The 10,526-nt window shown below is 39.5% G+C and overlaps 1 protein-coding gene across 1 annotated transcript in view; it reads left to right on the top strand.

Annotated features, from left to right (window-relative positions):
* Positions 1 to 729: 729 nt before the first annotated feature.
* Positions 730 to 10,526, top strand: part of slc1a1 (solute carrier family 1 member 1) — an 18,199-nt gene continuing 8,402 nt past the window's right edge. The window contains exons 1-6 of the mRNA XM_010788630.1: positions 730 to 1,049; positions 3,825 to 3,965; positions 5,866 to 5,958; positions 6,099 to 6,213; positions 9,902 to 9,944; positions 10,059 to 10,157. Coding sequence (XP_010786932.1) covers positions 950 to 1,049; positions 3,825 to 3,965; positions 5,866 to 5,958; positions 6,099 to 6,213; positions 9,902 to 9,944; positions 10,059 to 10,157 — 591 coding nt within the window. The 5' untranslated portion in view covers positions 730 to 949. The remainder of the gene's footprint in view (positions 1,050 to 3,824; positions 3,966 to 5,865; positions 5,959 to 6,098; positions 6,214 to 9,901; positions 9,945 to 10,058; positions 10,158 to 10,526) is intronic.

Below are 10,526 nucleotides of genomic sequence, written 5' to 3'. Positions count from 1 at the left end.
TCACGTTTGAAGGAACGAAATTGTGACGCCTTCACGTCTCCCAGCATGGTAAATCGTCACATGTTCACGTCTTGCCGTGATACCGGGTTGAACACAGGAGAGGGAGAACCCCAAAAAGCAGAATAGGACCTAACATCTAAAACATTTATTGGGTGACACAAACCTATAGAACACACACTACAGTAGAGGGAGAACCCCAAAAAGCAGAATAGGACCTAACATCTAAAAATGAAATTGAAAGCGAATTTACCATTATCTTATTCTGCAACGATTCCAAGTCGTTTTCAGTTGTCTTTTATTATGAGTTTCAGACATATATAAATCATTACATTTGGGTGGGACAAAATAAGAGGCCGATCTACTTTTGTCTTGTGCCCAGGAGGAAAATAAAAAATAAAAATCTGAAGTGAGTGTATTGCGTTATAAAAAAAACAGAGTTTGTGGAGCAAACCAACACATCCACACTTCTAGTGCATCAGGGATGACAGGAATTATTGTGGTATGATTCACAGAGGGATCTTCAGGGAAACACTTTTGGGTAAAGTTTTGAAGCCATCCCTTTTCAAACAGAAAAGAGATGTGATTAGTTTTTCTACTGGAATCATCCTTTGTGTTTTCAAAATGTGTTTCCAAATGGGGATGTTATGCTAATTCCTTACACTGGTGTCACTGCATGGTAAAAAGCAGAACATGTCAGAGACACCTTGTGTGGGGGAGGGAGACGGTCTCGCTCCCTCCCTCATTCCTCCTCTCCAGGACACTCACACATACCCTGATACACACTCACTCACACACTCTCACACACACACAGCCTCGCGGCCACCAGCCCTCCGCCGCCTCTCTTCCAGCGCGGCTCTCCATCCTCTCTGCGGCGGCTGCACCTCACATCCCGGCCGCAGACTGTCTGTCTCCGCGGGGCCTCCCTCATTTTTTGGAGCATTAAAACGATATGGACATGATGGGTAACAAACAGCGACGAGGCGTGCATTTCAAGGGCTTGCTGAAGAGGAACTGGCTTCTAATCGCCACGATTTTCTCCGTGGTGCTCGGTATGTGATGCCTGCTGATATAGAGAGAATGCGTTCATATTCCTGCTGTTTCTGTGCCACTCTTTGTCCTGGCTGTTGCATCCAGCTGCTGTCACTGCTGACATAAATCAAGCTGTTTTGCACCAGCTGACGAACAGCACCAGTGCCTGTGTGTTAGGATAACCTATGTTCATTCGTGACCATCTCTCCTATAATAATGGTGGGGTGGTGTGAGTGAGTCTCTGTCCTCCAGAGCAGAGAGCAGTCTGGAAGTGTCTCAGTCAAACGTGACCAGACTAAAGTGACAGCTGATGCTGGATCTGTGAGCAGTGCCCTCAGCCTGCAGGGCACAGTGTAGCACAATCTTAGGGATGGATCCACATTCAGACTGTATATAGAGGACTATTTTAATTCAGGGTTATTTGCTATGGTGCTGACATTGAGCTCAATATCAATCTCCATCTGTGTGTAATGCAGACCTGTAGCCAGTGGTGGAAAGTAACGTTTACATTTACTCAAGTAGGCTACTGTACTTTAGTACACATTTTGGCTTGTACTTTACCCAAGCATTTTAATTTTATACTTATCTACACTTCAACCCCACTTCATTTTGGAAGCTTTATTTACTAGTTAGTTTATAAACTCAGATTTTGACACACAATGTTTATAAATAATAATAAATCAGATTTTTTGGTTTAGGTTTAACCATCCAGCAGCTAGCCTGTCTCTGTTCAAAGTTCAGACACCCCCCCTGCCACAGCATTATACTGCCAAACACCTGAGCGCACCAGGAGAGCTAAATGATTAACACACATTTGAGAGACTTTGGGAAGAGACTTGTCATTATAAATCATAAATTCCATGTATTCCGTTTAAAATATACCATATAGTTTCTCATGAAAAATGTTTATAGGGAAAGGGTTTAAAAACAAGCCCAAATCCCACACCGAAAAATTAGCACAGGTTGTTTATGGTTTATTGTTACAATGGTGTCCTCTTATTGGCTGGAGAAATCACAACACGACATTCACCGGAGATCGTGTCCCATGTGAAATCAAAGGTCAAACTAATGTTGTGCTAACATTTGTACGCAACTGTGTAGCTATGATAGTATGTAGCTAAATTGCATAAACACATACATACGTGACGTGTAAAATAGGTTACGTACTTATTTTATCTCAAACCAAAATCTTCCCAACCCTAAACAAGTGTTTTTGTTCCCCATTCCTTATTCCTTAGTTATTTATTTACCTAAAGCAACCAAGCCGTTTACTTTCATTACGTTCAATACAACATGATTCGATTAACCGTGCAACAGTTACACATCGTTAAATAGAATGGTAATATGGCAATAAACCTTAGCAATTTTTTGGGCAACAAAAGAGTGGGGACGTTCTTTAGACCTTTCAAACGAGCGGTAGATTGTCACAGCTAAATAGAGATATTGACTGTCTTATACTGATCCCCAGAGGCGTCCCTTGCTCCCAGTCGTTATGCTAAGCTATGCTCACCAAGTCCGGCCTCCAGCTCTGTAGCGCTTTACCCAGATAAGAATCCATATGGATCTTCTCATGTCACTCTCAGAAAGAAATCAAATGTTTTTTACCTGCAATGTAACTACACAAATCGTTTACTTTTAGTAGAAGTAGACAGGCAGTGAGCCGCCACCCTGCTTATTTCTTGATAGTATTTTTCCTGGCCAAATGTCCACCTTTTCAAAGCAATCAGCTTCTATTTCTATCAAATTATCTATTTCTTGGGATTGAAAACGTGAGAAATTATGAAGTTATATACTCTATTCACATAAAGGCTGTGGAGGCTGGATAGAAGTGCTACATTAATGTTCTTTTTTCTATCCCTACCAGTTTCAGACTAGTGCTTTGAATATGAGAAACCATTCAACTGGGGCGACAGGTGGCATCTTTCAGTGTGTTTGGTGCAGATCAACCTACTGCTGGCTCTGGTGAACAATCACCAAACAGCCTATGTATTAAATCTGTGACTGAATTCCAGTGCTTCCATCAGGTGTATGTCATGTTCTGATAGCAGTTCAGTCGTAGCATCACATGCAGTTTGCTGTGTCATCGCAGTGTTTTACAAGCGTCCTAATGGGGGTCTGTTATGTGTGATAACACAGATAGAATGCACTACTGGAATCATTGAGTGGGATGCATGTGAAGTTAATAGCTGGAAATGATAATGTGTGTTGTGCCTCATGAATTCCTAAAGGATGAAACCTTGCTGACCTTTTAAAAATGTGACAGTGACAGTTGCTTATGCAGAGAAAATTCTGTATTTATTTGAGCGTCATCATACCTGATAAAATGTTGCATTTCCAATTGTTTCTTTTGCCTTAGAATTCTACAATTTATTAATTATTTAACACTACAATAAACAGTATTTGATTTGATTTTACTGTACAATATTTAATTTTACATTATGTTCTTGTCTATCTTATTCTATTTACATGTATTTAGGCTCCTGCATTTACTTGGTCACTTACAACACTCTGCATTATTTAGCTTACTGTATTTATTTATTTTCTGACATGTTTATAGTTCACTTCATCTGCATTACTTGCATACTGGTCTGCAACATAACCCACACTATTGTACTGTAATATATTCTTCTCTGTTTATTTAAAAATGTGTTTTATTGTTTTATGTCATATATATTAATGTTGCATTGTTGGAGGAACCCGGGACTTCATATTTCTATTTCCACACTGTAGCTGCTGTGCACATGATGATAAAACCTTTGAATCTTCATGACGTTGTTCTGTGTTTCTCTGATCAGGGATCAGTCTGGGCGTCCTGGTCAGAGAGTATGCGTCCCTCTCACACCTCCACAAGCAGTATTTCGGCTTCCCAGGAGAGATCCTCATGCGGATGCTGAAGCTGGTCATCCTCCCACTCATCATCTCAAGCATGATAACAGGTAACCTGAGCGGGATTATTACTGGCTGTACCTCTACTCACAGTGGTTTACTGCAATGTGTGTATATTGAGTTCATGTAGGCAGTTCAAACACTATCCCAGTAAACACAGTCAACAACAATCCCAATGAGCAGTGATGCAGAAGGGAATGTGAGGGCACAAACACACAAACATGTTGCGAGAAACGCAAACAAAAACACTATTACATTACATTTCATACTTTCAAAAGATAAATAATAATGAGGTCTTCTGTGGGAATTGTGATTAACGTAATCTACTATTTGAAACAATAATTCAACAATTCATCAATTGATTCTCAAAGAGCTTAAAAATGATCTGATAAAAGTAGGTAACTGAAAGGCCAAGAGAAATTCACCATTACAAATCTAAACAAAAATAATAGAAGAGAATAGTTGCAGAACTTAAATAATGTATTATAATAATAATTTAAACAAAGTCACAAAGTGCTTTACATGGATTAAAACCAGACTGTCAGAGCCAACAGAGCATGCGGTCAAAATTCCCCACCAAATGAAATATACAGTGTTTGAACAATAGAAACAGTAATACAAAATAAGAAAGTAAAACAAATATAACATGGATGTCAAATTAAACTGAGTGGTGTCATCAGTAGTTAAAAGCTTTAATAAAAAGATGGGAGTTTTGATTTAAAAGATGTCACTGCCATGCCTCACATTCACATTTCTCAGAGCAGTGCATCAGATCTAGGCAAAGTTTTTGCAGTCAGAATGCAAAACAGGTAGGATAACCGTCTAAATGTACTTAGTTCTGCTGTCTTGAGACAGGAAATGGAAGTAACATTCACTTGACAAGAAGACGGCAGGCTAACGGATCATCCAGTTTACTGTTGAGATATGTCACTCAGGAGCTGCATTACATCTTCTCTCACTAACCCCTTCAGCTCACCCTCAGCACAGCAAGGCTGATCATTCCTTGGAGAAGCAGTTTGGTTTGTTGATGACTTGGAGGATTTGTTTTGTCCACCTGCATTTCCCCTGAGTTATCCCCACCTGCGTACCTCACTCACTGTTAGCTGGATCCTTCTCATACGGAGCCTGTGGTTATAGGTACCAGGCCCGGACCCTCCTTTACCCCCTCAGACACACAATGTGCTCAGGGAGAAGGTGAGACCCACTAAAGCAGTACAATCAGCTGGGACTGTAATACAAATGGTCTTGTTGATTAATACAGAACTTGTCAAGGCTGTGATTAGGATAGGAAAGGATCTTGAATGGTTTTGGACTACATAACATATTGATTCTATATGTGCAGGAGAACATTTGATTCCCTACACTTTCACCCCCTGAGGGGTTAAGGTGCAGACAGTTTTCACATCAAGCTGAGGGGCTTTGATGCATTTCATTTGGAACTTCTGTAGCGGCTAAATCCTTAAAAAAAAAACAGAACATTTAACTCAAAATAAACTGCCGGTAGGGCACCAGTAAGCAAATCAGGAAAAGTGTTCAATGTCCTGGCAAAAACATCGTCTTGCATGCATTTATTTAGTAGTATTCCAATAATCCATGTATGCTGTATAGAACAATGGTACCTGTGGATTACACAGCCCCTCTCTAGTGCTCCAATCCCACCACCACAGGTCTCCAGTAAATACATTATCACCAGGTGCCCGAAACCGCCTTCACAATGAAAAATATATAGGATTAATTTAATTAACTAAAATAATTAAAATAATAATAATATGTTACATTAAATAAACAAAAACTGCTGAAAAATAAATGTTTGATTATAAAATAATAGAAATCAATAAATAGCTCCAACAACTCCAATCTTTCCTCTCAATAATCGAAAAAATGCTAAAAAGGACAAAGCTGTTTTGTTGTATGTGAACGTTTGAATAAAAGATTGTGCTTTTTGTCCAGGTGTTGCAGCCCTGGATTCTGAGGTGTCGGGGAAGATAGGTCTGCGAGCTGTAGTCTATTACTTCTCAACCACCATCATCGCAGTGGTTCTTGGTGAGTTTTTTCTCCTCTCTAATTCTCACAGGAACTGCTTTAAGTCTCCTGTTCATTTCAGTGAACTTAAATAGTGCTATGTGAAATAAGTGGTTCAATGAGTGGAGTTGTCCTGACAAGAATACTGTCATTCTTTGCAGGGATCACTTTGGTGATGACTATCAAACCAGGAGTTTCTCAAACAGCTGATCACATCGACAGAGCTGGAATCACGCCCAACGTCACCACAGTGGACACCCTCCTGGACCTCATCAGGTGACCCCCCCCCCCACCACCATGTGACACCAATCCCTCATAACCATGAAGTGTTAACTCATCTCGATGTTGACATGAATGACGTTTTCCCCTGATAATTATAACTGAAATACTTGTGGTGATCAGTCAGTAATCAGACTAATGGAGAAAATGACCGAAAGTCCCTCCTCAAAAGTGTTCTTGGTGTTACACTAAGTTATAAAAATAGTAAAGAAGTAGTGAGTTGAGTAAGAACATATACTTCCTCTAAATGTACACCCAACACTCCATTAAAGTGTTCCTAATACAATCCGCTCGTCACATACGGACACTCGGCATAATTTAGGTTCAGGCCACAAAACCACTTGGTTAGGTAAATAAAATGTCCCGGTTTGGGTTCAAATAATTACATTTGAAAAGTAGTGGTGAAAAGTACATTTACTTTAATGACTGTACTGTCATACGATTTTGGGCACTTGTACTTGAGAATAATTATAGTGTTATTTTATACTTTTACTACACTACAATTTGGAAGACAATATTCAACTACATTTATTTGACAAAGTTAGTGACTAGTTTCTTTACAGATTAGGATTATTAGTTTATACAACATATAAATAAACTATAATAAATAATGATGTGTAAAGATATCCAGCAGTAGAATATCAAGTTACAAGTAGCTCCACTTTTACCAGCTTTGATTAAAACATCAATAATTATAATCCAGTAATCATATACAAGATTTTATATTTTGAAGCCAATACTTTTGCACTTTTACTAAAGTAAGATTTGAAATGCAGGACTTTTCTCAAAATAGAATAGTATTTCTTCCACCACTGATATTAAAGTGGACCTATCATGCTATATTTGAAACATATATTGTAGGGCCATACCTATATAAAACATGTCTGTGAAGTTTTTTTTTTTAAATACCAAACAGACATGGCCATTTTAGCCATGCCTCATTTCGCTCTATTTGCTCTTTTCCAGACCTGTTTTTGCAAGNTCTATCCATCTATCCATCTATCCATCCATCTATCCATCCATCCATCTATCCATCCATCCATCTATCCATCCATCCATCTATCCATCTATCTATCCATCCATCTATCCATCTATCCATCCATCCATCCATCCATCCATCCATCTATCCATCCATCTATCCATCTATCTATCCATCTATCTATCCATCTACATCTATCCATCCATCCATCCTCCATCCATCTATCCATCTATCCATCCATCTATCCATCCATCCATCTATCCATCCATCCATCTATCCATCTATCCATCTATCCATCCATCCATCTATCCATCTATCCATCTATCCATCCATCTATCCATCTATCCATCATCATCTATCCATCTATCCATCCATCCATCTATCCATCTATCCATCTATCCATCCATCTCAGCTCAGATGATTGGTTGTGCTTTTTACAGCGCCACGGCTTCCACAGATGACATTTCTTTATGTATTTATTGTCAAAGCACTTCAGATATTCATCGCTATCGGGATGTTAAGAGCATTCCATGGAATATAACAAGAAGTGTTTCTGAAGTATTACCTACCCCACCTTTAACAAGATGATGCAGTCTAAAAACCAGACCTGATATCTCACTGCAGTGTCACTTCTGAAGTTGGTGTGTCTTAAATCAGGTGTAAAGACATATTCTGACTAGATATTAGACACATATACACTTTGAGATTTGTAGTGTTTTACTGCAGTTTGAGTTACCTTGGCAGGTCAGAGTGGGGCTGCTCCACTGACCGTGTTCACCACAGATGGATAAATTATCTCCTCCTGTGTTTTTAAAGCCCTGTCTGCAGACAAACAGCACTCGGCTGCTCGGGGCTGAGCTTCCGTCCCACAACTGCACAGTGGACTCAATTATGGGAGGGTTTCCACACAAAATCTCTACAAGAAATAACATTTAAAACCATGAAACATGAGCAGATTCAGATTAACACACGTTCTGTTTACTGCACTCAGGAATAAAGCAGCACAACAAGCCGGTAAACAGAAAAGTATTCACATTCAACAGGTTGTGTTGAGAAGTTGATTGGCCTGAAATAATAAATGACCCATAATATAATAGGCAACTAAACTCTTTTGGTAATTGATTAATGGTTTTTTGGAAGGTTTCATGCAAATTTGGCAGTTTGATATCATAATAGAGTGATAATGTTTTGGTTTTAAGGCTGACAAAATAAAACATTTAAAGCAAAACATTACATTTGAAGAAACTACGATGGACGTTTTTTGAAATTTTTCTACCAAATTATTATTCTCAGAGATAATTGGCAGAATAATCCATAGTGACAATAATCGTAAATTGACCTTTCGCAAAGCCACGCCCCCCCTTGGTTACTGTTGCTAGTCCGACAAGCTGAGAGCCAGCCAGATGCGTTAAACAAAGCCATAATGGAGGGTCTCCGTAACGTCGGAGTCGCCTTAACAGACTCATTTTGGAGCAATAACGCAGCAATATCCTCCAGGTCCCGACAAAAGGGGCTACAATACGCTATGGAGGGTTATATCCACAGTATAAACATTAGAAAAGAGGGAGGCACAACATCAATAGAGGCACTTGCATACAGGTCGCAGTGCAAGAGTGAAAAACCACATGAGCTGTATGTCAAATTCGACGGAATTATTATTATTATTTTGGAATAAAACAATACAATCACAAGAGGCATTAAATGTTGTAGTTTGTCTAAAGTTAACTACCGTTTCCTTGGTGGCTTTCTGCATCCACCTTGTTGTTCCTTTGTGGGGGTCGGGGTGCCCACTTGTGCAGCAGGATTAGGGAAGTCGGCAGTAGGCTTTCCATTAACAAAATGCTACAAAGATTAAAGCAAAATATAAATGAATGATTGCCTGTTGGCTTTCTTGTTTGTACTTTGACCACAGGTGTCGACTAATAACGGAGCTCAGCTGTTCAGACATTATTATGCATCAAGTGATATACATGGTCAAAACGACCTAGAAGCACACAGCTTACAGCTGTAGTCGTGTGACTTTAGCTAACGTTAGTTAGTGAAATTAGTTAATTAAATTAGTTAGTTCATTTGTGAATGTAATCTTTGCTAGCTAGCTAGCTACGTTAGCACGTATTTACCTTGGAGCAAACGTATTTGTGTTTGTTGATATTCGCCATATTCAGCTGGGCATGGGGCCTGCCGCATTTCTTTATCCACTGGCGGCATCTCTCCTCTCGGGTTTTGGGTTTTGGGTTTAGGAAACGGGTAAAATATCACCCCCCCTAAGCTTATGGGATATCTGCTATCCGATTTCCAAAGACCATAAGCACAACGCTTCACCATTTTCGCAATGAATTTGAACGCTAAGCTTGTCGGACTTCCACAGGGAGCCGCACACGTGATCGAATATGATTGGACAACGGGCATTTAGGGGCGTGGCTTTGCGAAAGGTCAATTGCTTTTGTTGAAAGCAATGTACAGCTTATACTAAAAATGTAATCTCCCGAAACATTGTGTTGACACATTGTTGGCATCTTCCAGTAAAGTATCTTTAGATTTGAGTGTTTAGGTAGCCTTGCCTCATAGAACGTGACCACATTAACATCCTCTTTATGAATATTAAAAGCATTCTCTCCTGGATTTTGAATGGAGCCTTCTGTCTGAATTTAGGACACCTCAACTGTGTTTTTCATTCAGGCTTAATCTTGTTTTACCTTTCAACAGAAACATGTTCCCCGAAAATCTGGTGCAGGCTTGTTTTCAGCAGGTGAAACACACATCCATCTTTCATCCTTTCTCCAATTACATATCCATGTTTAAGTGTCATTTAAAGCTTAACGTGAATGTTACTCTGATGTTGTGAAATGTGGTCACCCTCTAGTACAAGACCAAGCGCAAAGAGTTGGACCCTCCCAAGGTTTCCAACAACAACACCACCACCATCCCCCCCCTCACAACCGCTATCATGTCGGTGGTAGAGGTAGGTGTGCACATTAACCTTCTGCTCATCTAGAGAAGGCAGTTCCTTCATGCTTTAACCAGTTGTGTAAAGTAACTAAGTACATTTACTCAAGTACTGTACTTAAGTACAACTTTTATGTCTTTTACCCTACTAGAGTATTTTAATTTGTTGCTACTTTACTTTGTACTTCTACTCCACTACAGTTCAGAGGTAAATGGTGTACTTTTCCTCCACTACATGTATTTAATACCTTTAGTTACTTTACAGATGTGGAGGAATGATGTGAAATATAATCAAGTGTTAAATCAGACTTTAGTTCCACCTGGAGTAAATCCACAAGCTACCCTGTAGTATACAAAGTCATTCAAACTAGCTGCCAAGGCACAC

The sequence above is a fragment of the Notothenia coriiceps genome, unplaced genomic scaffold (assembly GCF_000735185.1).
Source record: "Notothenia coriiceps isolate Sejong01 unplaced genomic scaffold, NC01 NC01_scaffold00031896, whole genome shotgun sequence".
NCBI classification, from domain to species: Eukaryota; Metazoa; Chordata; class Actinopteri; order Perciformes; family Nototheniidae; genus Notothenia; species Notothenia coriiceps.
Note: the sequence above shows the minus strand (reverse complement) of the source record. Positions and strands in the feature narration are given on the sequence as shown.